The sequence below is a fragment of the Rhamphochromis longiceps genome, linkage group LG7, assembly GCF_057381845.1.
Source record: "Rhamphochromis longiceps isolate RC_006_pf linkage group LG7, R_longiceps_female_GT1.1, whole genome shotgun sequence".
Classification (NCBI taxonomy): domain Eukaryota; kingdom Metazoa; phylum Chordata; class Actinopteri; order Cichliformes; family Cichlidae; genus Rhamphochromis; species Rhamphochromis longiceps.
This window is the reverse complement of record NC_140563.1, coordinates 43,451,172-43,478,512: the sequence shown is the minus strand read 5'-3', so window position 1 is coordinate 43,478,512 and position 27,341 is coordinate 43,451,172. Positions and strand designations below refer to the sequence as shown.

Genomic DNA, 27,341 nt, shown 5'->3' with positions numbered 1-27,341 from the left:
TGCTGTTATCACTACAAGGGAAGCATTGAAATAAAACTGAGATGTTCCCATGGTTTTATTCTGTGCTGGTAAATTCTAGCAAAATACAAAAAAAAAAAATTTTGTTTCCTTTCATGTTTACGGGTTGCATAAGATGCTACTGGGGGGCACTTACTGAGAAATAGGTCAAAAGCCACAGAGTCCCTCTTGCACTGCCAGCCTCTTAAACACAGGGGGCCTTCTAATAAAAGTAGTCTTGAAAAGCAAGTAAAGAATGCCAAGTTTTTAAACCCGAATCGATTTAGTTGAAGAATACAAATGTAAAGCTTCAGGTCAAGTAAACCAAGTCACCACAACAGTTAATGATCTTTCCTTTCACTTTATTCATGATGTAGCTTCCAAACAGTAAATATTACATCACACACACAGGGACACTGAGCTAGTGTCTGTTATGGATATGACAACATTTAAATGCTTTTGCAACATTAAACAGACAATGTGGATGACTGAGCTGAAGGCCTTGTCTTTGGGAATGTATAGGTGGTATGGTGCTGTTCTCTCCATGCCAACAACAATAACTTAAATTACAATATTTACAAGTTTTACAGAATTAGTAACGTAAAAGTTTAAAAAGAAATCATTTGGGTACGTTGTTTAGCAAACATACAAAACAAATTAACCAAATAAGTGACAGGTTTCCTGATCGAGTGCACAAAAGTAAAAATTACTCTTCACTTGCACTCTCTTAGGCATCTCGAGTTTTGCACCCGTCGTCTTCATGGTGCTTTTGAGTCCTACTGGAGACAAACATCTTTATGATTGTATGGGACAGTAAAAAGTGACACATGCTTGAGGTTTTGTTTTTGTTTTTAAATTACGAGGGATCTGAACAGAGCAGCAAGTGCAGAGACAGGGAGCCCGTAGATGATTTGATTTGTGGAATGTACACTTAAACATCTGCATACATGTAGAGCAAAATCTGCATTTCACAGAAACTTGACAAAGGGCAACAAAGAAAATGCACACAAAGGATATGTTGATGAATCTCTCCTCCATTCTTTTCTGCTGACAGGCGTCACTGTAAACGGTCTTCAGACGTGACCACACAACCCCACCTTCATTAACTTGTAAAAGCTCGAGAAATTACACGTTAGGGGAAAGAAAGTACTACAGGTCCTAGATGTGCCACTTTTTATTCCTCAAAGTGGTATTTTACTTTTAGCTAACCACATCCACGCATTCAGTTGGAGTCAAAATTAAAATATTTCCCATGTTACGGAGCTGTCACAGCTTCATCCGCTGCACCACAAACAGCACTGCTTCACAAAACCAAAGCATGCAAACAAACTCTTCTTTAAAAACTTTTGTTTTTAAAGCAGCTGAAGGAGATTTTTCAGCTGGACAGCATTTTAGGTTGTTGGGATGAATGTCAAAAAGCTCAATGTAAAAAAACAAATTAAAAAAAAAAAAACCCACACAAATCTTAGCACTTCAACATGTCACTTTTCAGAAGTCAAACAAAAGGTAAAAAAAACCCTTACCCACTACAATAAAATAAAGCACAAACACAATCAATGCATTTTTTTTTGTTTTCAGTGTAAAGAAATCTCTTTTCCATTTTCTTCAAATAGAACTCTCTCATAGCTTATATCATCTCTTTGTCAACACTCCCACATCTAACATTACATTTTGACAGTAAATGTATTACAACTAAAACTGCATTAAAAACGTATATAAGCAGATCTCCTGTCATAAACAAGTCAAAGTATCTACAAAAACTGGACACATTTACCATATTCCACTCACGGTCTTTCTGTACAGTACTTTAACAGTGCAAAAACATTCAGACTTCAGCCCCAAGATCAGCCTAAATGTTAAATATCTAACATTCAGTCTAATATTTATGCTGTTTCTCTCCAGACAGCCCCTACATTCAGATTTGATTATACTTGCTAAATGAGTTGACAGATAAAAGATTAAAAGACAGGAAAAAAAAGTGGAATTCATGTGAAGGCATAACCAGCCCCAGCAGCACCTAAGCTTCTGTATACCTGAAGAATATAGTCCAGGTTATTGCAGCATTTTAAACATGATTGTGATCAAAGATGCTAAGAGACCACGTTCAGCCCCTTCTGAATTAAAAGCTATACCCACGCTTTAGCGCTGGGTAACGAGTGTTTTCTGGACCCATTCTCTGCCTTAATACCAGCCACCTTTTAGAAAACTAATCAAATTAATCCCTTCGACACCGCACGTTGCAAGCAAAAAGGCATGGTCTTTGATATTAAGCAAGTATAGAATCATTAAAGTGTCAGATAGTTTTTTCTTCTTCTATATAGCAGTTTAGTTACCTAAAGTTAATCTAAAGCAAACACACATACACAAAAAACAAAACTTTGAAAGAAAAAAAGAAAAAAAAGAAGTTATTTTGGCAACGGTTTTGAAACAGTGCGTGTGCACTTCTGGTCACCAGTTGTAGTAATGCCGCATACTGTACACTTCCTGTCAGCAAGAAAATAATTACATAAACCCCAAAAGAGGAAAAAAAAAAAAAGCTTAAAAAAAAAGAACACAAACAACACAGGAAAGCAAACAAGGGGTATAAAACAGATGTAGATTTGATGAGGATGATAGTCGGACAATCCAACTTTTTTTTTTTTTTTTTTTTTAAATCAGCACATGTCCACAGCACTTCCCCTCCAGTTTGTGATCCTGTGTGACCATTTTGTCTATAGTCCCGCACTACAAGGTCATAGCAAGGATATCTGTTGATCTTCAAAAGCTATGCGTTTAGATAAGTACCATATGTGGCTAATGTGAATACTTGGAAATAATTGCTCCTGAATGCGATACTTGAAGTGAGGGGAGTCTTCTTGGCATTTTCAGAGCTGGAAGCAAAATCCTCTTTACGTCCAACACGTGTTTGGAGAACCATGAGAGGCGTGTGGAAATTTGGTTAGTAATGTGCGGGGCGCAAACGACTGTCATACTTTCCACATTCCCCAAAATAGTGCAGGGCTATCATATACAGAGCCCTGCCTGCAAAGCTGTGAGGCGCCGTTCAATGCACTCTTTACCTGCAGACACAAAGCAAAGGGAAAGAGAAAAAAAAAGCACAAGTCATGATAAAGCAGCCTATCATACTTGACTTTATTACCACAGGACCGATGAAACACTTTGAATTTATCTGCACAGATTCCCACCAATGAGAGTATTAGCTCAAGGAACATTCCTGAATTAAATGGTGGTCCTTAGCTGCTGATGCTGAGTGGAGGCATTTTCTGTTACTGTGATACGGTGATACTTACATTTGCTAACACTGATGATGTCATCCTGTCCAGTGAGCAGCAGAGACAGGCCCTCCATCAGTAAGAGAGCTTTGTGGTAGCGCAGGACTGATGCTTCCCCCTGGTGGAACATCTCATCCAGTGCAGCAGCCTGAACCTGAGAGGACAGAGTGCTCAGGTCAAAGGTTTGATCTTGTTTTGAGTAAAATATTATATTAAATAATATGTCAAATGCTAACCACACAAAAGGGGGGGGCTGTTAAGCTTTTAATGTGGCAGAACAGTTAAGAGCTGACCGGAAAGCTGGGAGAGAAAGTAGGGGAAAGACAAGACAAGCCGGATTCAAACCCAGGCCTCTACAATAATATTACGGCATATGGGTTGCCTACTCAACCCTGGTGAGCCAAAAAAGCACCTTGATAAAGATACTTTTAGATCTAAAGATTCTTTGGTCAATTTCCCCCTATGTTCTCCTCTATTTCTCAATTATCCGACTTTTCTTTCGGTTTACCATCTGCACAGTGTGGCTGAACAGCAGCCGTTCTGCTGTGATGGAGGTGATTTGGTCCATTAGGCGATGCTTCCGGGTAAAGAAATGCTCCAGACGGCTGTTGAGTGAGCGGCAGGATGCCACGCTGGACTTGTACAGCTCATTTAGTTTTCTCACAACTGTATATGGAGAGAAATTAAAAACAAAAAAACAAACAAACAACTAAATACATGAATCATAATTATTTTTTTAATAAATACACATATATACATATATACACACACACATATATATATATATATACATATATACACACACACACATATATATATATATATATATATATATATACATATATACACACACACACATATATATATATATATATATATATATATATATATATATATATATATATATATATATATATATATATACATATATACACACACACACATATATATATATATATATATATATATATATATATATATATATATATATATATATATATATATATATATATATATATATATATATCCTGCACATGGCAATTTTATGTTTTTAAGACTGCCACTGAAAAAATGAAAAGGCTCATACCTTGTTTGACAGTAGCAGATGGGTAAAGCTTGCCCTGTTTAACTTGCTCCATTGCTGTGTGTAAGGCATTGGACAAGAGTTCTGCAGTTTTAAGGTAGAGAACCAGCTGTTCTGCATGACTGAGGAGGCAATCACACGTAAAGTACTTTAAGTTAAACTCAATTCTAAAAGGACAAATGACACATTAAACACAATCGATACTTGTAGGATAAAAATCTGAATCACAGGTTTCTGTTTAAGAAATATTCAGCATCAGAAAATTCACTAGAGGCAGTCAAAAACCATCAAACGCAACAACTACATTTACACTTCAGATTAAAGTCTTCCCAAGAAAAAAAAAAACAAAAAACAAAAAAACTTGAGAATGCCAAAAATCTCATCCTCTACAAATGAGAGTGCCTCAGGCTTTTTACTTTTGCCATGGTGTCCTGAGCAGCAGGCACTTGGGCAGTTTTCTCTTTTCTATTTGCTCCCAGCACTCTCTGGGCAAAATGCAAATATTCTTCATTTCAAGCTGAAGTACACAACAAAAAAAGTCCCGGTGCATAAAAACACAAAATGACCTACATGATGACTCCTTCACTACAACCCGCTGCTTTTACTTTAGTTTTTGTCCTGCAGCAAAGATGCATTCAAGCATATAAGCTTACAATTACATTAACATTACAGCAACAAAAATAAAAAATAATTAAATGTATTCCAATTTCTTTTTTCCATAGTAAGTCTCTGAGGCACCAATACAATTTAATAAAAATGTCCAAGACCCCAGAGGCTTATCACCAAACGCGGCGTAAAGCCAGGAAATCGCCAAGGTATCAATTCATCCAACAAAGAGGCACAGCCACAGCAGATACGGCCTTACCTCCACTCTCGGCTCAGCGAGCTTATCTGATCTGCTACCAGGCTCTGCTGCTGAAGGAGAGAGAGATGAGAAAAGTCCCCCTGCTCCCCTGTCACTGTAGCACCACGGGCAGCAGCCACCTCCATTAGACACAGAGCAAAATCCAATGTGAACCGCAGCCTTTGCACAGTGTCTGTATGCTCCTGCTGAACTCCGACAGGCACGGAAGAAAGACAGGCAGAGAAAGGGAGGGGAGGGTATAATGACAGAATTTTAAACGGTGGACACCAGAATGAGGTTTTGCATTCAATCTCCATGGGTGAAAAAAGCCCAGGATTTAAAAAGAGACAGGTCATTCAGTGCTTTCCATAAATCCATTTCAACTTTTACCTTAAATTATTTTTCTACAGTGTCGTGAACTAAAAGGAAAAAAAAAAGAAAGAAAAAAACCCCCCAAAAACCTCATTGACAATGTTTTCCATCCTTCCTTATGGCCAACACTCTTTAAAGGGATACTGAGTATTCTTTAGTTCAAGATCACCCTGACTGATGTACACAAGAACAGGAAAAGTCACTGCTACACACAAGCTCTGAACACAGAAGACTCCATCCTCATTACTTTCCAGAGGAATCTGGCATCTCACCTCCATCAGCGTCTCTTCGGGCAGCTCGGGAGCCTCGAAGGTGACGCGACCACCCATGTTGGCTGTGATAGGATCGGGGAAACTGTAACGAGGACTGGAAGAAGCCTCAAAGCCATCCAAACAGGTGCCTGTCGGAGGGTGACGGCTGGTTAAGGAGCCTGCAGGGCTGCCTGAAGTGAATGAGCCTGCAGTCAGGGAAAGAGACGGCAGAAATGTTACACTCAATGCCCGAGGCAATCATTTTTCATCAGTGCAGCTGGCTTTCATGTTTCCTGATTGTTCGTTCGTTCGTTCGTTCGTACATACATACATACATACATACATACATACATACATACATACATACACACACATATACACACCTACTCTTATGCTAACCAGAACATTTAATTTCCACGTTACTTAAAATGAAAAACTCAGCTCTGTACTGCCCGACTGTGAATCATTGTAATACTGCCATCGTGCTGCAGATGCGATTTGGAGATGAATTACTTGTATTCAGCTCTGTCGACATGTTTTCATGCACAATACCTGAGTATTTTCTCTGTCTGGAGGTAAAGGGTGGAGTGCTGCCACTAGGTGGAGATCCTACAGTGAAAACCACCTGTGCTGGGCTGCCAGAGCCTCCCCCGCCACCCGGGGATCCTTGAGAAACAGAAGGAGGGAACAAATTTGACATTTTTCTCCCTATGAATCACTATCAGTTCCAAACCTTTACATGCGTCAGTGGTTAAACTGCAGAACAATGTGTGTTTTTTCGTTCATGCAACAGTCATGTCTACCTGTTATATCTATGGCTTTTTCAGAGGTCAGGTTCTCTGTGCTGCCTCGGTCACCTGCAGGTCCACCGGGTCCAAACGCAGCCATCAGCAGCACGTCGGACAGACCACCGGCACTTTGAGACCTGCTTCAAAGAAACATGACACAGAGACAAGGTGTTTATTCATTTCCTTCATTTTATTAATTAGCCATATCTATCTACATAGTCTGTAATATAATTTTACATCATATTTGGATAATAAAACAGTACACTATATAATAAAAAGTCCAAAGAATAAAGAAAAGGTAGAGAAAGATTTTAACTCAGCAATGTGTGCTTTTCATTGCCTGTTTTAAACTAATTTTACATGACACAAGCTTCTCTGTGTACCCTGGTTCTTTGTGGATTGCATCATCGGGGAACATAAAACAAAGAACAGCAGAAACAAAACACGACCTTCCAAAGCTCTTGGTATCATCATTCCATCTGTGGATGCAATGAGGAGAATGGGTGACCGGTGTGGGTGCTTGGTGTACCAGGTCTCTGAGCTCTGCTGGGGCAGTCCTGCTGCAAGGAGAGCCTATGACCATACCCTGCTGTGTCAGGAAGGTCACCAGGTTTGGAGAACTCGGAGTCTTGGGGAATTCAAATGGTGGGATGGTCTGGGCGAAGAGGAAACATGGCGAAGAAAAAGGTTAGAAAGGTTGGGTTAAACCAGTTGGTGGTTTTGTCTTGTCTTGCGTACATAAAGAAAAAAACAATTTTTCTCTCTGTTTGACACACAAAACACAGACCTACCCTGGAGGGGGAGCCCAGAATAGTGGGGAGAGGATTACGCTGCATCAGCTCACTCAGTCTGGGAGAAGAGTGTAAGGGGCGGACAGCCATGAGTCCGGCTGAGGGAGTACCCAGAGGGTCCGAGTGCTGCTTTCGGATTTTTTGCCTGCCACCACCAGTGGCACAGTCCAACAGACAGGGGGCACTGTGGAGCCTTGTGCCAAGTCCTGCCCTCTGTGGTTGCTGCTGAGAATTCAGCCTGGGTTCAGTGTGCTGCAGAGCTGCAAAGTGGGACAGAAGGACTGCTAGACAGCAGGTGGCAATGCAACATGAAGTGTCAGACAGGCCTAGAAAACAACAAAGCTAGCAAAGATGGACATGTCCTGTCTAACTCCCCCGACAGCATACATGTCTGGGAAGAGAAGGTTCTGTGCGAGGAGGACTTGAAAGCAGCTGGTGAGAAAAGTATGTGATGGCGGTTTCATTTTCTCAAGCAATAACTTTTAAAACTTCTGACCACACTAACCCAAGAGGAAGAACACCACCACACTGTATTTCACCTCTGTCTGCAGTTCAGTTTTCATGCCAACCACTGGAAATCAATAATAATTTTAGAGGTTAAACTATTCAATAATTTATCATCATTTGCTCTGCTTGGTCTTTTTGTTAGTGGATTTTAATTTAACCTCCAGTTAAAGGTTAGAAAACTCCTCATCGCATGTTCACACAGCCCCAGTTTATGCCTTAAAATGTCTTTGTCTGCTTAGAAGCCCCACATATTCAATTTATAAATACTCAAAAACAAAGAAAAATCTCAGCAAGTCATCGTGCATCAAAAGCTTAAACAACTCAGATAATTTCTGCTATATAAATGACAGAAGTAGATTTATATATACAAGTTATAAATGACAGTATTAAGTACAACTGAGCTTTAAAAAACAAACAAAGAGAGAAATAATCTCACTTTTCAGATTTCCTTAACAGTTTTTGCTCCTCTAGAAATCATTTGCACCAAAACAAACTTTCCCTGATCTGCTTATAACTAATATCTATAATTTATAATATGGTTACAAACAGACAAAAGACCAGCTGGTGTAGTTTTAATACCTTTCAAATATCGTCACTGGAGTTTGGCACCAACCAGTTAGCTCCAAGCTTGCACTCTATCACTCTACAGCTTCCATATTTTTAAGCCAGGTTGATGCAGAAGCAAGTGAAGCATGGCCTTCAAGTTACCTTGAGGAGAGAGCTGCAAAGTTCTGGCACCTCCCAGGGAGAACCTGCGGGTGGTGGTGGTGGTGGTGATGGTGGTGACAGCCCCCTGCCCATATGGTGGTGAAGGTCCAGTCCTAGCACAGCCCAACAAGCTTCCACTGCTGCAGCGGCGCACTGGTGTTGACAGCCTAATGAAGTGAGTCTTATGAGTCACTGCACTTCCATCAAGAAGTTTAAAAGCTAACCTGTAAATTTAGTTTTGCAACAGTGGAGTTTATACATTTATAAATGTGTGTGTGTGTGTTTCTTGATGCAGACCGTGGCGAACCATCCTGTTTGGTAGAATGGAGGTTTTGCTCCATACGCTGGTAATTCTGGACCTGAGTGGGGACTGGAATAGGCAATGACTGACCATGGTTTCCATAGCTACTTCCCGAGAACTCGCTGGGCCTGACAACAGTGAGAATAACCGAGGGTGCCAAGGGAACAGTTAGATAAGAGAGGAGACAGTCCGTGTGCTTTTGTACACACATGCGTAGTTAACACTTTCCAGAGGAAGCAGATGTGACTTATTAATTTGCACAATGTTTACGTACAAACGACACATCGACTAACATCACAAAACAAAAGATTAAGATGACAGTTGTGGAGTAACTGTGTATGTAATAGAGAGATAAACACTAGGACAATTAAGCTTGTTAAACTAATAAAACTGACTTAATTAAAAACCTGACAGTTTATAGTGAAGAAAATTTTGTGCATGAACCTTCGGTGCTTTAGTTGAATCCAAATTACTTTACCAGCTGCTTCTTTCTTGCACCATGTAACTATACAATAGGGGAAATAATTACTTGATATTTTGTTGAATTTGTTCACTTACAAAGAAATACACAGTCTCTAATTTTGAAAGTAGTTCCAGCTATTAGTCTAACTATTCGGATATATCGCAGAAATTACTGTGAAGCCAGACGTGAGGTTGTGCTAAAAACATTGAAACCAAACAAAGGAGGGTAAACAGTTTTTAAAAGAAAAATATAAAGGTAAAATCAAAGGTGGTCAAAAACAGCCGATTCAACCCTAGACTCCAGAGGGTTAGGTGATGGAGTGGCCCAGACCAGACCTCAGTCCTTTAGAAAAATCTGTGGATAGAGCTGAAGCTTCGAGTTGCCAAGCAACCTGGAGGATTTAGAGAATTTCTGTAAAGAGGAGTGGGCCAAAGTTGATGGTTTCAAACCTGCTGACCAACTGCAAGAAACCTCTTGCCGCTGTGCTTGCCAACAAGGGTTTCTCCATCAAGTCAAGTTTTTCTTATTCCATTCAGTGACACACAAATACACTTAAACCTTTTTTTAATAATGTGTTTTTTGAATTTTTGTCCCTCCTTTAAAATTAAACTACAATAAAAATTTGAGACTGTTAATATCATTGTAGGTGAGCAAACTTGCAAATTCATCAGGAGATCACCTAATTAACTCCCCCACATTTACCACCATAAGAAAAAATTTGGCTGTGTGCAGTTACCTGACAGGACTTGGTGATCCACTGTAGGAAGGCGAGTGCGGCGGTGTTTTGGCTTGGTTACACAGACCAGCTGATGCTAAAAGAGAGCTAATTAAAGTGGAGAAGAGAATAAAACCATCACAATGTTATTCATGAACAGTTTAGAGGGCGTACACTTTCACAGCTAATATAAGTGTGATTACTAACATAATTTATCTTCCTCTATAAGCCCGATTCTGTAACAGTGCCAAAGAAGTGCATTTAATTAACATATCAGCCGCTGTGCTGGATATTAATGAATAACTAGCTTTTGCTTCTCACCCGCTGTTCATTAGGCTGTCCTGCAGCACTTTACTCTCACTTGTCAGCTCACCTGCTGAACAAAAACAAAACTGTTATAAACTTGAACAGCCTCATAGCACAGCGCTTCAGCTTGAGAAATGCAATATAAATGTCAGTCTATGGAAAGAAAAAAGGCTACAAGATGAATTCAAGTCTACTGAAGAGCTCCATGTAATGTTTATGCAGGGACTCGATGAAAAAGAAAAGTTTTCTTACTGGTGAAGTGAGCAGGCACTATCACAAAGTCATCTGTGTCACAGGAGGATGAGTTCTTGCTGCTGCCGCCACCTCCAGACGAGTCCTTAAGGAGAAAACCAGTGGCCTCCTGGGTGGGAGAGGCCAGAGCTTTGGCTCGCAACTGCTGAATCTCAGCAAGCGACTGCTACAGAGACAGGGAGACAGAAGGTGGCATATTAAACACAGAGGAGGAACGTATAAATTAGTCATCAGAGAAGGGAAAGGTGAGAAAGTTGTTGCTTCTATGAATGCAAATAAAACTTTACACTCATCAAAAAAAAAAAGTAAATACAAAAATCTCTGTTTTCCTCCAGAGGTCGCCGCTTTGGGAAATTAGTGCACATAAAAAAAATGATAAATTTAAAAAAGTTTTTGGCTTCTTTGGAGATCTTTTGGTGTTCGTGCTCATCCCCTCTGGGGGAAATGCTGGAGGAAATATAAGAAATAACAAACACAAACCGGTGGTGAGGCGAGGTGAGACGTGGAAGAGCTGCTACAAGAGCTGGCTGATGCAGAGCTGGGCAAACAAGTCATGGTCACAGTAGGAGTTGCTGAAATGAAATTCAACACAGTTGTTAGTTTCTGAAAAAAGAAACTTTGTGTGTTCAGAATTAAAGTCCACAGGACTTCCAGGTGTTATAACACCCGTTCTATCTTTACGTGACTGGCCTGACTATCAGATCTCATCCTGTAAACATTGCTTCAGTCACCTTGTTTTATTTTTAGGGTTATATTTTCTATTGAAGCAAATGGAACATATTTTGTATTTGTATCTATATTAGACCTAACTAAGGAAGTAATGCTGTTTATTCTTACTTACTCTTTTTCACAGATGAGCTAGCCTCCAGGAAAGGATGACAAAAAAAGTCATCTACCAGGGAGAATAAATATAATTAATGAGAGGAAGTTCACAGTTTTCCTCTGCATGCAACAAACTAAGAAACTGTAACAACATCTTTTGCATAAGCAAAGTTTGATCCAAACTTGCACGAGTGAAATATGTCGAGTATGAATGAACGTTAAACATTTTCTGACCAAAGTCCATGCGGTCTTTGTGGTTGCGCTGCAGCAGACCCAGCAGCAGCTGCCTCAGGTGGCTTGAAGTCTCTCTGGGAATGCTGTAAAACAAATACAACAACAATCAGTCTTTGCTTCATGCAAATGATTAAAAGGTCACAACTCTACATACAGCAAAACTCCACCTTCAACTCCTACACTTCAACTCTTTATAGATTTTCTAGATTAAGACATTTCTGAGGCAATTTATGTGTATTAGCAAACAAGAATAAATGAATGATTTATGGCTTTTTTCCAGGTCTTTGATAAGCTGACCTACAATATGGCATCTTAATAAGCCACACCTTTCAGATTGGTTCTGCACTAAACATCCAAACAATACTTATATTCTAAGAAATACCTTTAAAATAAATGCAGAAAACTACGAAATCATTTTTTTTAAAAAAACATATCGTCATTTCAACATAATTTCTTACTTGGGGCTGAGATTCTTGTTTTTTTCATAGAACAGCCGGAGATCTTGGGGACTGCTGGCCTGAAGATGGCAAAAAGTCACAGATATATTGGAAAAACATAAGAAAGTCTGTAAGAGTATGCATATACACACAGAGTAATTATACGATTACACTATTCTAGTGCATTGCTGTATACATTTTTATTATATCAGGTTTTGTCACTGCACTGCAAACAACACACTCCATTTACTTGAGTAACAACTTTTATGTACACATATCAGAGAACAAGGAAAACACAGCAGGTAATTTAAAAATGCTTTTGGATCAGTTGAGGAACAACACGTAACAGGTTTTGCTATATTACGCTTCATTTTAACACCATTGTCAACGTCCACATTTGGCATCTTTAATCTACATTTAGCCCGATACAGGCTGAGGAAAAACAAAAGGGAGAATTTTTTTTTTTTTTTTTAATGTGTGATGTTAGAGCAGTTATAAGGAATTCAGTAGAGAAGCAGTGCATGACTGTAGCTGCCAAAGACAAAGAGAATAAAGAAGTCACAATGCTGGAGTTGTTGTTTTGTCCCTGCTGGTGTGCAGTCTGTACTGCTAGTGCAAGAATGCCCACAGATTTGGAGCAAATGACAAAAGCAAAAATATTTTCTAATCTGTGTGCTAGTTATGACATCCTCACAATGAGCTGATATTCCAATGTTTCAGGCACTTTTGATTTGAGGTTTTTATCCATATCCTATCACATCAGGGATGCATGTGCCTGGTTTCAGTCTTAAAGTTCAAAGTTCAACATGTCAGTGGTCCAAAACATGCAGTCCTAAATAACAATCTCCAGCAAAAAGATTATCTGAAGGTCTTGAAATAGATGATAAGCCCCAACATAACAGTTTAGAAAAGCCTAAAACTGGAGCTCTCTTAAAGGCGCAGAGTGGACACACCAAATACTGGATTGACTTCAAGTTCAAGTTTGTTACGGAAGAGGATCTGGGCCACCGGAGGGGGAAAAAAAAAAAAAAAAAAAAAAAAAAAAAAAAAAAGTGGGCACATCTTCTTTTCCAGAACTCTGAGGAAAAAAAAGTCAGAATTCAGCATTCTGACTCTTTTTTTTTTTTTTTTACAGAATTCGTTTCTCAAAATTCTGAGATTAAAGTCAGAATTCTGACTTTTTTCTCAGAATTCTGGAAAGGGGAAAAAAATAAAAATAAACGTGCCTGCCTGCCTCCCCCCCCTGGCTTGGCCAAGAATCATTCTGGATATTGTAAACTTTTATTTTACCTGAAAAGGAGCTTTTCCAGTCAGGCACTGAAACACTATTGTTCCTATACTCCACAAGTCAGCCTTGGCATCATAGTTTTGGGACATAATTACTTCAGGAGCCTGGTGAGAAAAATTAAAAAGGGGAGGTGAGATCAATTTTAAAACTTTGAGGGACAATTGATTATTAAATTGATATTATATTCATCCCTGTATTGTTTTACAAATCGCATTTAGTTAAAAATGTAACAAATAAATGAATGAATAGGACTGCAACAATCTCAAACAGCTAAAATCACCATATTTGAATCTGCCAACTGAAACATTTATTCACATTTAAACAGTTATTTCCATTTCATCAGTAAAAATTACCCAAATTGTGCTTACCATGTACATAGGGGATCCACAGAGCGTGGCTGCCATCATGTTGTTCTGAAGGTACCTTGCAAAGCCAAAGTCCGCTGTGGACATAAACGTCCAGAAGGGAAGGAACGGCGGGGATACAGAAAAAAAGGGAAAAGAGGAGGATGAGTAAATATTTGGTGCCAGAAAGGAATCCAGGTGTACCTTCATAATATTTACATTGTGGCAAAAAAAATCATTTAAATAAGAGAAAAATGGAAAAACAGACTAGCAAAACAAACGAAAGAATATGCAATACTTGAGCGATAATGGGCGAGTCTTGGCGAGCTTATGATTTAGTTAAGCTCATGGAAATTTAGTATCATCACACTGGAGTTTACTTTGAATTATGACGTAATTAAAACACTTCTTAACCACAGAAGATCAATGTAGCACACTGGCTTGTTGATTTTATTTTTTTAGATGCATTGAACAAACATAGCCTAATACTGTATTCCTATACAAGTTTTTGTTATTTAATATAATACAATGAGAGAACACCTCAGCGTCGTACATTTGATTGCTTATGCATTATTTAAATGCTTTGTTGCGGTTTGTCAGGAGACTTATTTTTGTCAGTAAGGCTTTAAAACTGACGTAAATTTCTCCATCTTAGCAGTCAAAGCAAATCACATTTGGCTTTTTGCAGGCCAGTTCTGGCCCTTGGGCCTTATCTTTAACACCTCTGCACTGGGTCATCACACAATGATGACCCAGTGCAGAGGTGTTAATAAAAATCTGGCTAAAGGCAACAGAAACTTTGCCTTTAGTCAGATGAGCTCCTAATACCAGACACCGTTTCAAGATGGGGCCCTGACTCACTTTTGGAGCTAGCCTCGTGTGATCATTTAAGTGTTTCTTTGCTTGTTTGTAGTATTAAGTCATAATTTTGTAATCCGTATATACAGTACATTTTATAAACAAAAACTCTTAAATGTCTAAAATGCACTCAGCCTCTTAAACGAATCAACAAACCGCTTGCGAAAAAACCTTGTGTAGGTACAGCGTGTGCGTGTGTGTGTGTAGTCAGCTTGTTTGAGATTGCGGTGGCTTTGCTATGCATTCAGTCTCTAGAGGGGAAAAAATTAATAGGCTAAGGGACTAGTAGAGCTTCCAAACAGCTGAACACACTCGCTCTCACTCACTTGGGAAAGATACTTCATAATTATTCAATTTAATGCAATTTAGTTTTATTTATATAACATCAAGGCACTTCATATTGTAAGGTAAAGGCCTTACAATATTAGAGCCCCACCCAAACGATCAGACAGCTTCCCATGAGCAAGCATTTGGCGACAGTGGGAAGGAAAAATGTCCTTTTAACGGGAAGAACTCTGGCTCACAGAGGGGCAGGCATATGTCACGACTGGTTGGGGTGATGGGAAAGAGAAAAGAAGGTGAAAAAAAACCAAAAAAAACAAGGAGACTTTAAATGAATGAAACACCATTTCTTCTTCTTTTTTTAAGTCATTTCCTTTTAAGGCACATTGTGAATTATACCAGCATCTCTGATCTGTTGCCTTGAGCGATGTACACAGTGAAGCTGTAACACTTAACAAAATAATCAACCTCTGTGGGAGAAGACTTTAAACGGCTGGTGTCCACTGCTGTCTCTCCTGACAAGACCATGTTTTTCCCAGAAAGTTTTCCATTTATTTATGAAGCTCACATGCTGGACGCCACTCGGACAGCCAGCAATTAGTGACATACAGCTAAACATGTCACGCTTGGTCCGACTGGGTATGGGATCAGAGAAAACTACAGAGTATGACATTATTTTGGTAAAGTTACACACCTGCTCCATAGCCTTAGCCAGGAATTTCAAATTTACTTCAATGTCGCCTGCTCTGGCACCTGGAATACTTCTGACTGTGTCCACTGGGGTTTCTAGTTTCATGTTTTTAAGAATAGAGTCACCAATAGCCAGACACTTATTGATTACTTTCTGTTGCACCAATATCATCTTCTACCACATCAATCAATTTTAAACTGGATGACACAAGTGCATCTTGTAGTTGTAGAAAGCGTCTTTGCTTTGCGGCATTTTTAAACAGCGTGCACTCTCAGAAGAACAATAGCAACACTGCAGAGGTAAAATGTGAAATTCTATATGTAATCAATTTCTTCAAACAAGTTTAGCCTTCTGAGCTTCGGGTAATCAATTACCTCAGGGAAATCATTATGAGATCCCATTGCAATAAAACTGTCTATAAAAAAAAGTTGATTACGTTGTAGGAATTTCCATAAGGAGCTTTTGAGATTGAATTATTTTTTTGCTCCTGTAAATTGTTCTGCTGCTTTAAATCCCACAAGTTTTATATTTTAAATGTTTTGCCATCACTTTAAAAAAATGTATTCTTGTTTGGCATATTAATCAACAGATACTACAGAGCTTAAAAAAATCTTAAAGTCTCCTAAAGTGTGTTGAAATGCTTAAAAAAACAAAAACAAACAGTATGTATAATCGCCTTAAAGACTCTCACATAACCAAACCTACCAATCTTGATGCAGGTGTTGTTGGAGTGTGACTTGCATCCTGGTGGGTAAGAAAGCAGGATGTTCTGTGGCTTGAGGTCCCTGTGAATTATTCCTTTGGATTGTAGGACCCTCATGGCTCCTGCAATCTGCTGCAGGAAAACCCGAATAGTGTCCTCACTCAGTGTGCCCTTAGCTGAAGGAAAAGACAAAGCAAATATCAATTAATCACTAACTTTGATGTGAATCCTACAGGTTACGATGCAAGTAGAATTTTCTTAATGAGGACACAACATGATGATATCGGTAAACCTATCACGGACTGAATGAATCTCTCTTAGTTTATAGTTGGAATACAATGATTTTATGCAACAGATCATTTTAATACATTTCCTAAATTATCTGCAGCGTGTGTTTATTCCTGGGTTCTCTAATATCACCCAACTGTCATGTCCTCTTTTGTGTCTCCAGCTCAAAATGATACAGTATTGTGTTATGGACACTTCCTTGTCTACAATTGCTCCATGTCCACGTCCCTTCCAGCAGACTTTTAAAGACATGCTGTATTCGCCTTGAGCTGGAAGCAGTCTAGGTCATTTATTACAATGGGGAGAGGATCCAAACCCATTTTTCAATCATGCTGGCTATTAATAGAATAGGATGGGATTTCTATTTAGAGTCTGGGTGCAAAATTACAGGAAGTTTGACGGATATCACAAATGGATTGATGGTCCTGGCTATTTGAAGCCCAGAGAAGTTTGGTGAGGATACGACGAAGCTGGGAAAATCTGTAGTGCTGAGAAATTCCCAGTTTTCTACCATTCTGACTCAAAAGTGAGCACAAGGTGGCTCTAAGTATATGATCAAACACTGTACTGTGTTTATTAAAAGACAGAAGAACAATGCAGAGAGGTGTCTCTGGTCTGATTATTCTTTAGGCACTTGTTACGGCCCTAGCAGGGCCTCTCTCCTGAAGGTGCCTGTGTGGGCGTGTCCCACTACCTCTTCTGCCTGAGGTGCCACCTTTCCCTTTTGTGCAGCTGACTCTCGTCAGTAATCAAGGAGATTTAAGCCCAGGGAAAGGTGAGCTCTGGGCCAGAGTGCCAGTAGTGGGGTTACAGCTTGTGAGCTGAGTGGTTGTTGTGTTTGCAGCTAGTGAGCTGTGTCTTTGGTGGTTTTCAGCTAGTGAGCTGCTCTTTCTTTTTGGCTTACGTTTTACTTTATTGACCAACGCCTGAGTTTTGTTTGTTTTCTTAAATGGTGATAGCGGCTTGTCCGTCTCTTTTAGTTAGTATAAATTGAATCTTTAATAAAACTCTTCAATTTAACCCTTTTGCCTCCTTGACTCCTTTTTCTGACCCGGTCACTTTTTGTTACCTCCCTCTCCCCGCCTAGACCCCTCAGGGGAACGTAACACACTATTAAAACGTTTGGGTCCAAATCTGTTAGTGACAAGCCAAATCTGCTGCTGCTGCTTTCAGGGCTAAACACGAAAGCCTGAAGTCTCACAAAACAAAGATGTGACCTGAGTGTTGGGAGGTGACAGAAAAATAACTGTCATAACCAGCACCTCCCTTTGAGAAATTCACTCTGACAAATTCTTTAACATAAACGTTTTGTCACAAAGTGCTTTACTGGAGGCTTTTACTAATTTAAGGTTATAATTAAGACTATTGATGATTTGGCCATCATTGCAGAATCCATTTTTTTAGTTCTATGGTTGCTCTGCTGTTCTCTTATTTCTGAAATTTAAGCTCTTTCCTGAACACGTCTATGCCTAATATCATCATTTACATACATATGAAAATATGCCAAAAGTCCAGTTTTCATCTCGCTTGCTAGGAAACGGATATAATCGTTGTGTTCAGATAAAAGAAGGGCATTCAGGGCCTGCTTTAGATCTAGAAAGACTTTTGAGCAAAGATTTTATTCCTGATTTAACTGATTTTTTGGATTAAGAAGCATTTTGAGTACATTGAGCATAAGTAGATAAACTGTTGCACTTACAGTGTAAGTAGTCAGCGAGATCGCCGCCGTTGCAGTACTGTGGTTAAAAATAGTGACAGGGCAGGAATGAAGGGGAGGGGGAGAGAGATGAAAAGGAATAGCATTAGAAAACACAGGTAGCACCGAGGACTGAGGTGTAACCACAGTGAAAAAGACTCTGAGATCACACAGCCTCTGAAGCAACTAGAAAGCAGCAGAGATCAGAGGAGTGATTTGCCGAAGAGTGATGTGTTTACAGATTTATACCCTTGTTCCCATTCCCAGCATTAATATGAATGAACCCAGAAAAGGACGGGCTGTGACAGGTGAGGCCGTAAAATGCTGCCTCACAAGTAGTTTAATCTCTCAGACACACAGATCAGCATAAAGAAATCTGCTTTTGACTTATGGTATAGATCTAGACAGCAATTGTATATTTTTATTTTAATGGCAAAGTACATGACAGAACACATTTGACAGCAGAAGATTAAAATGAGGATAAGAAATCCAAAGTTCTTCTGCCTGGCTGTCAATGTCGTGTACACTCACTAGCCACTTTGTTAGGTACACCTGATCATCTGACCACAGAGAGTGATCCACAAAAAAGTAAATATTCAGCGAGCGGCAGTTCTCCATGTAAAATACCTTCCTGAGGCCACAGGAGAATGACCACTTGGTAAAACCAAGGTTTGCAGAAGACATCTGCAAACCTCTGAATGCATATGTCGAACCTTAAAAAAGGTGGACTACAGAAGCAGAAGACCACAGTAGGTGCCACTCCGGTCAGCTAAGAAACAGGATACTGGGACTTCAAGTAAAGGGGGAGGTCACCAAAATTGGACAACAGATAACTGGAAAAATGTTGCTGGAGCTGATGAGTCTTGATTTCTGCTGCAACAGTCAGATGGTAGGTTCAGAATTTGGTGTAAACAATATGAAAGCATGAATCCACAAAAAAATCAGCAGCATCTGTGTGATGATATCAAGTCGATATAGACCTAACCCTCTTGAATCTATGCCACCGAGATCTGAGCCAGTTCTTAAGTCAAAGAAGTCAGAGATCGAACCTGGTACTAGCAAGGTGTACCTAATAAAAAGTTTAGTGAGTGTATATGTATTTTTACAAAATACATTAACAAAAATAGCAAGCAATTTTTAATCGCTTTGACAAATACTATAAACAAAATTTACATTGATAAAACATAGTCTGGCATGTTCCCTTGAAGAAATTATTTAAAATGCACAAAACAAGAGTATGAGCATCAAAAGCATCAAAAGCAATTTGAGAACTCACAACTCCCTCCATTTATGGACTTTCCCCCTCTAATTCATAATCAGGACAACAGCATCAAATCACAGCAAAAAGAGTAGTGGCTGTTAGCCATTTAACCCCCCCACAGATGCCAGAGGAGACAGCTAATTTTAGCCCTGTTAGAGTTCAGACAATACAGCGCTGAGCAAACAAAGCCAAACATCCCAGCAAGCTTACCTCCATTACCAGGTACACTGAGCTGGCAGTTTCCTAAAGAGAAGGGAGATAAGAAGAGTGGGGGTAAACATACACACGCCAGTGGCAGACAAAGCAGAAGGAACAGATGGTTCCTGTACACACCACTCATGTTAAAGCAAGCTAACGAGGTGACTTAGACTAGAAGTATCAAGCAGCTTAAACAGCTGCAGAAAAGTGAAAATAAGTGGCTAAAATCCAGATACAGATACCGACAAGTCTATAAAAGTTGCACAATGGGAGGAGGATTAAAACACCAGGTCTGTATAGGCAGAACCAACTGATACCCCTGAAACACCCATTTTCTTTTTTTCTTTGTTTCTTACACAATAAATATGGAGGTGGCGTGGATTAAAAAAAACACACAAAAAAAACCCCCCACTTGAATTGTATGTCTGCCATCAGAAATTAGGAATCCGAGTGGAAATAAATACCAAACAAAACAAAGACAAAAAAAAGGCACTGGCTATTGGCCAAATGATTTTATATACCACCCAAAAATTCAATTAGTGCATCCTTAAAAAGCAAAATCAACAATAAAAAAAAATAAAAAAAATACTAACAGAGAAGGTGGACTCTGTCCTCAGCAACATTAACAAAGCAACGGGCGACAAGTGTGAATCAGTAACAAGCGAGTCATATTTTCTCACATCAACACCAAGATAAAAAACAAATAATGGATCATTTAGAAATTATTCCTTACTGAGAACTTAGAACCACAGAAACTCAAACATCTATTGTGCACTTTGGAAACAGTCCAAAACTTATTTTAAAAAAAGGAAAACTTTGTGAAGGGTAGTCAAGCCCATTTTAAAAAACCTCTCTTATCTCATGGCAACAGACGACTGTAGTCTCTCTCTGACCTCGATTCAGTATCTCACTAAAGCCAGCAGTCAGAGGCCAGACTGTTTTATATAGTTCAGCTGAGTCAGGCTTTCTGAATAGTTGTCGTTGGCTTTATTAAAGATGGACGGCCAAACACAAGCAACCAGTGAGTTTAGGGGCGGTGGGGAAACACTAAGCTAGGTAAATAACATTCGATGAAATAGTTAAATAAGAGGTTTGGTGTTGTTGCCGTTTGCCATGGCACTGTAATAGCTTACAATAAAAAAAAAAAATCTGAACTACGTCCTGGGTTATAATGACTCAGTCACACTCGAGTGAAAACTGGACTTTGGGGTTTGGCTCAGCTGATTGCCAACTGATTATATTCCCAAATAAAACCAAGGTTGTCATTTGGCAGTTCAATAAAATTTCTAGATTTCTTTTTCAAATCTGTGAGACTCATGTTGGACTTCGTGTGAACTTCAGCTTCAATTTCAACGAATCGCTTTATTATCAGAAACAGATTGCATGCGATTGCCAACTTGACCCTGTTTGAATGAGTCTGAATTCTTTAGCCAATATTCAGTTGTACGCTGACAGCAGGTGAAAGGGTTTCTTTTTCTATATGTCACTAGATGTACAGCTTGAGAAGATCTTGACAATGGTGTTATTTGTGGCCATGGCTCTGACTGGCTAGTTGACTTTTTCAACTGTCAAACAATGGTTTAATATCAAGACAGATCAGTCGATCTGAGTACAACAAACAGATTCAAAGGTCTGGACCCAGATGAGTAACACTAACCCTTCAAAATTGAAAGCCTACAATACACAAATATTTGACTTGCAAACCCATCTTCAGTCCCTTTCATTGCTGGTTTCCAGAGCTTGGTTTGGTGTCAGTTTCTTTAGGACCTAATTAGATAGATGGATGGATTGCCAGCTAAGAAGATCAGCACTGTTGTGCCACAACAAACCTGTAATCTTAGAGCCCAGCTCCAACTATCCCCAGCCAGCACGGACGATAAAGAGAGAACAGGGTATTTTTTAAGGTTCTGCATGTCCAGAGAAATGATTGTTGCTAATTATTTCAGTGCTTTAGTGTGTAAGCAGCAAGCAGCTCATATGATAGCATGCAACACTGTTCTTCCATTATGAGCAAGCTGTCAAGCTTAACCGATATGGGCAGAGAATGATAGCTCAAACCTTCAGTCCGCTAATGAAACTTTCAATATGTGCACAGTTTTCATTTTCTCTTCACACAACAGAGAAGGAGGATCTCATCTCAGTTCTTAGAGTCAAGGATTCACATTTCATTTAAAAATAAATAAGCAGATCACAATGAAACAACCTTCAAAACTTCTTTGCAACTTTTTAAAATTACAAACATTTTTAAGAGATTTGTTCCAGACCAGTTTCTTCAAAGACACAGCATCAGCTACCTGCTGTTAGTCTGCAAGAACAACGCAGCCTTTGAAATTAGCAGAATTTGCACATTTGATGTTTTTTTTAAACCAGATGGCAGTTTGTTAATCAAGAACTACAAAGACAGAAGAAACACCTGGTGAGTTCAGATAAGAGTTTGTGTGTGGAAGTAAGGAACATTATATCTAAACTAACTAGCAGGTGCGGCCATCACAGAGACATCACTGAGAGTGTGGACTCTGATTAAAAATGCAACACCTTTTGTTTATTATGGTGAGCCAGGATATCTGCTTCTCTAACCATGAACAACTGGTAAAGAAGCATTAACACAGTAGCCTGTGCCCTGATCAACTTGTTTCTGCCTACACGCACAACTTAAATTGCTACACTTCAAAGAAAGACTTAATAAAAGGAGGCCATCAAGAACAGGCCACGTAGCAGCAGAGAGAATTTAAGCACTAGAAGGGTTGGCCAAGTTCAACGGGCCAAAAAACCAGAGTCGCCAGAGCAGAAACAAACAGTTTTAAAACAAACAAATGTTGGAAAGCCTCATTTAACAAATAGGTAAGCCATAACTGTGCAACTAGCATGAGACACAAGTGGGTCATGTGGAAAAGCCACATCCAGCAGCCCATCTGCTCCGCTTTCAGCTGCTGTCTAACAGGGAAAAATGAGAAACCTTAACATGTGATTTTGACACTTGTGAATGTGATGCTACATACCTGAAAGTCCAGTAAAGCAACAATGTTCTCATGCTTGAGTTCCTACAGAAAAGACAAAATACTTCAGGTCACATATCGTTATCATCATCACATTTCTTTTTACATGCTTGTTCAGGTCAGGGCATTCTTGTAGTCTGTGAGAAGCTTCTGAGTACTCATTTTCACTATAACAAACTCTGCGTTTAGTAAGACAATCGTGCTGAGATAACCACTCCTCATATTTCACTAACACATCTGGCACGTGGCCAGCTGTGAATACCATATTACCACAGGTTCAGATGCCAGGTGACAGATTTAACTACGAAAACATACATCAATCAATCTGATGTTGAACACTAGGCAGGGGGTGTTCTTTTGTCTCTCTCTGAACTTGACTTACCTTCAGTATTTTGATCTCCTTCCCCAGCAGAGTCTGAGATTTGGCTAGGTTCTTCTTGTTGATGCATTTTACTGCCACCTCCCAGTCATGTTTCTGGAGCACAGAAACTCAAGTCATTTGAAGAAAGAAATAAAACACTGCAGAGAATGAGGTGTGCTCGAATGTCAGAAAGTGTCTGCACTTTGTCTCACTGCACTGCCGTCTGTCAAATGTATGGTTTGGTAAAAGGAAATGTAAAGTGTCACACTATGGTATATTTGTTTGTTGACTACCATGAAGTGTTGGCCTACAAGGAAATGACTTGCTGAGAGTGTAAACAGCCAGAAGGTCTGATTGCTAAGGGTTTTCTCCTCTTTTTAAGGCAGACTCCCATGCACCATATTTCATATGAATCACTGCAGTGACCTTGGCAGTGGATTTTCTGACCTTGCAGCAAAATTAAAGGCAGTTCACTACCGTATTGTAAAATGCACTGAAAACAGCGGATGAAAATTATTCTGTTCACTTCAATTTTATTTATATAGCACCAAATCACAACAACAGTTGCCTCAAGTCTCTTTATATTGTAAGGTAAAGACCAAACAATAACACAAAGAAAACCCCAATAATCATATGATCCCCTATAAGCAAGAGATTTGGCAACAGTGGGAAGGAAAAACTCCCCTTTAACAGGAAGAAACTTCCTGGTCTAAAAGGACCAGGCTCAGGGAGGGGCAGCCATGTGCTGCATCCGGCTGGGGTGAGGAGAGGAGGACATGCTGTTGAGAGAGCCAAATATTAACACCTGGGGCCCGTTCTTCGTACGTCGCTTACTACATCCAAGATCAAATGACACATCCAAGACCAAATCATCGCGCTAACTCTGAGCTCGCTATTCCGGTTCCCCGAACACACCTGTTGTTGACGATTAGTATAGCTGGATGAAGTAATGTGAGATCACTGGGTGGCCCAACAGGGGCTACGCATCGATAGTAGAAACATTGATCGGCAACCCTTTGATTGGTCGGCGAAAATGTCGAAGGAGCGCGCTCGGTATTCTTCGGCAGCAGAGCAAGAACTCTTGAGTGAGGGATTTTAGGAGTTTCAGAGTCTAATTAAAACGCAAGGGAACACTGCAAAGGCTGCAAAAGCAAGGAGAGAGGGCTGGCAGAAAGTTGCTGACAAATTAAACTCGTAAGTAATTTAATAATAACAATAATAATGGAGTGGATCTATATAGCGCTCTTCAAGGCACCCAAAGCGTTTTACAATGCCACTATTCAGTCACTCTCACATTCACACACTGGTAGCTGTCACAGCTGCCCTGGGACAGAAGCCAGGCTGCCATATCGCGCCATCGGCCCCTCTGGCCAACACCAGTAGGTGGTAGGGTAGATTTATCATATCACACTATATTATCCAATATTATATTACATTATATTATATTACATTATGTTATATTATATCCCCTTTCACATTAGAGCCACAACAGGACCCACTAGAACATGGGAACAAGTAAAAGTGAAATATAAGAATATTCTACAGAATGGTAATATTTATCACTTATATTGCTTTTCGTCTCTTGGACAGAGACCCTGAAATAATCTGTTTGTTTGTTTATAACAGCAACCAAGAAAAAGGGCAGCGCAAAAAAAGACAGGTGGTGGTCCTGCACCCCCTCGTCAACAAGTTGGTTAAGTGAATAATACCCTCACGGGAAAATCGATATCTCTCTATGAGCACACTGTCGCGCTGAGCTAAAGGATCCTGTCTGTCCCGCAATATACGCTGAATTCTGAGGACTCTCCTTATCAATCTTGCACCTTCCGCAATGGGTTGCTCGCGTATACGGACAGGACATGGCTGCAACAGGCTTCCCAAATCCACCTTCGCTTTTATAGCCGTGGTCTCCCATCTTGATTACACGAAGTAAATTGCAATTACTACTCTGAAATCTGAATTACATCTGTAATAATCACATACATGTGATAGAATGTTAATAGTACATTTCCCTTTTTTAGGAAATGACCTGTATGTATCTGTGTGACATCAATAAAAGGATCAAGTGCTGCATTATCTTTAGTTACATTGATGTTATTTATTTATGGTACAACAGTGGTAAAATATCGCTGTTGCTTTCGTATACATGAAGCGGAAATACCCGAGTGGCCGCGATCTAATCCTGTTTACATAAAGTAAACCTGCTCCCGAGCAGGTTTACGCTTACGGCTCTGTTGCTATGACAGCAAGTCCCGGATGTGCTTCGAAGAACCGAACGATCCAGGATCACGCGAAATCGTCAACAGTCAAATCCGGCTAACTTACTTAGCGAGGTACGAAGAACGGGCCCCAGATATTTAAATGCATTATGGGAATCCCAGCAGCCTAGTCATATAGCAGCATAACTTTGTGTTCTTCTGCTATCTGTACCTGAGCTGTGGTAACGCACAAATTTCCCTGCTGTAGGATCAATAAAGTTTTAGCTTATCTTAGGATTCAGGTCCACTTGATCCAGCCCTAACTATACGCTTTATCAAAAAGAAAAGTTTTAAGCCTAGTCTTAAAAGTAGAGCTAGTATCGGTCTCCTGAATCCAAACTGGAAGCTGGTTCCACAAAAGAATGGCCCGAAAACTGAAGGTTCCCATTCTACTTTTAAATATCCTAGGAAAAACAAGCAAGTCCGCAGAGAGCGAAGAGCTCTAACGGGGTGAAATTATCATCTGTCTGCCAATGTAGTAAAGAAGCAACATAGATGCTTCAGGCCCACATGATCCCCTGAGTGGATTACACGTCTCAGGATGGAGCATTTCCATTTCATATCCATCCATTCTGGGTGTAGTACATGTTTGAACATGTCTATTTCAGTGTGGAGCTTTCTAAGGAAAACAATACGTGTCTGGTGGCCTATATTTACATTAGCGACGCTGACACACAACATCTGCACCACAAGCCAGCCACAAAAATAAAGGCAGTCACACAATAACCAGGCATGCTTTCATAAAATGTGTCGCAAGTATTTAAATAAAGTATTTCAACGTTTTTTAATACAGCTTTGTTATTTCAAGGAACATCCTGTATGTGAGACTAGGCCTCTTAAGGGCGTACAATGACAACAACTACACCAGATGGCGACCTACATTTAACAGCGCAACAAATCTGCCTTAAAAAAAAAGACAACGGATTTCTTTATAGCAGCAATAAAACGTATTATAAACTTGCAAAGGGGTAATACTCACCTCTCGGTGTCTACCTTTAAAGACCACAGCAAATGCGCCATGCCCTATCAGGTCCTTCCGACTGAACTCAAATTTCCCCACCGTCTCCATGTCGAGCCAAAGTCTTTACTTTTACACTACTAAGACCTGGACAGATGACCAGGAGACCTCAGGTCACCCTTCTTGTTAGAGAGTCCTTTCTCCTCTGTCAACTGGGGCCAGCTGCAGCGACGTTCAGCCCCTCTTTCTTTTGCCATAGGCTGCCTACCTTTCAAACCGGCCTCTTCTCTCATGTTAACACGGATACGCTTTGAAGTTTTTATTTTTATTTAAATCGTGTTACTTCTGACAAAGCCGTGAAGCAAGCTCCATCTTTGACAGTGCGGCCAACATGAAGTTAGCTAACTTAACGAACGACTTTCCTAGCTGCTGTCTCGGTGGTGCCACCTTAAAAAGCAGCTCGCTGCGTTTTGTTTATATACAGGAGGTCCTGACTTCTGTCGCCTAAGCGTCCGTACAGGCGAAACGAGCCACGGTATTAAACTCAAAAGAAAAAAACAGGTCTAAATAGCAGAGACCATTGCTAACCCCCCTTAATGCACTGCAATTAGCAGCTGACTCGCTGAAGTCACAACATCGCTCGTGCCGTCGAACGCAGTCTAGCTTCTGAAACAAAGCGCATGCGCATTGCGATTAAAGCTGTGGGTTTGACGTCACGGAGCGTCCCTAAAATGAAAGAGTAGATTTGCTTTAACTTTATTAAACAAGATCAGACTGGAAAAAGAAGACGCTTCGTCTCAGTATAAAACAATGCATCAGATAACTATTATGTGCGGATGCGTGCTAATGTGTACGCTGGAAAAATAGGCCGAAGCAGAAAAGGGGAGAAAGACAGGTCCACTAAAGCCTTTGTTTACTTAGTTATTTCACACGGAAAAATGGCAATCAAAAATCTTTAAAGAAAAAAAATGTTATGAGGTCTTTTTAAAAAAATTTTTTTTATTAAACCATGGTC

The 27,341-nt window shown here is 39.8% G+C and overlaps 1 protein-coding gene across 2 annotated transcripts; it reads right to left on the bottom strand.

Annotated features, from left to right (window-relative positions):
* Positions 1-2,552: 2,552 nt before the first annotated feature.
* Positions 2,553-27,001, bottom strand: ulk1b (unc-51 like autophagy activating kinase 1). 2 transcript variants are annotated; one of them, XM_085413756.1, is made up of 27 exons: positions 26,348-27,001; positions 23,132-23,224; positions 22,753-22,794; positions 19,766-19,798; positions 18,298-18,334; positions 16,313-16,486; positions 13,801-13,874; positions 13,435-13,536; positions 12,166-12,224; positions 11,708-11,790; positions 11,493-11,543; positions 11,132-11,223; positions 10,652-10,817; positions 10,415-10,469; positions 10,115-10,201; positions 8,912-9,043; positions 8,615-8,781; positions 7,400-7,659; positions 7,058-7,263; positions 6,624-6,745; positions 6,373-6,486; positions 5,842-6,026; positions 5,219-5,403; positions 4,357-4,475; positions 3,778-3,935; positions 3,288-3,423; positions 2,553-3,056 (listed from the first exon to the last, which is right to left on the bottom strand). In XM_085413756.1, exons 1-27 carry the CDS (start codon positions 26,435-26,437, stop codon positions 3,001-3,003), a joined length of 3,078 nt encoding a protein of 1,025 aa, XP_085269882.1. In that variant the 5' UTR covers positions 26,438-27,001; the 3' UTR covers positions 2,553-3,000. The 2 variants fall into 2 exon arrangements, with proteins under 2 accessions (XP_085269882.1, XP_085269883.1); XM_085413757.1 differs by having other exon boundaries at positions 10,415-10,466.
* Positions 27,002-27,341: the final 340 nt, after the last annotated feature.

Coding starts and splice junctions, on each gene's coding strand:
- ulk1b (XM_085413756.1), bottom strand. CDS start 26,437: ATGGAGACGGTGGGGAAATTTGAGTTCAGTCGGAAGGACCTGATAGGG. Junction 19,799..22,752: donor TTGCTTTACTGGACTTTCAG/GTATGTAGCATC, acceptor CCTTCTCTTTAG/GAAACTGCCAGCTCAGTGTA. Junction 7,660..8,614: donor TTTGCAGCTCTCTCCTCAAG/GTAACTTGAAGG, acceptor CCCACTTTGCAG/CTCTGCAGCACACTGAACCC.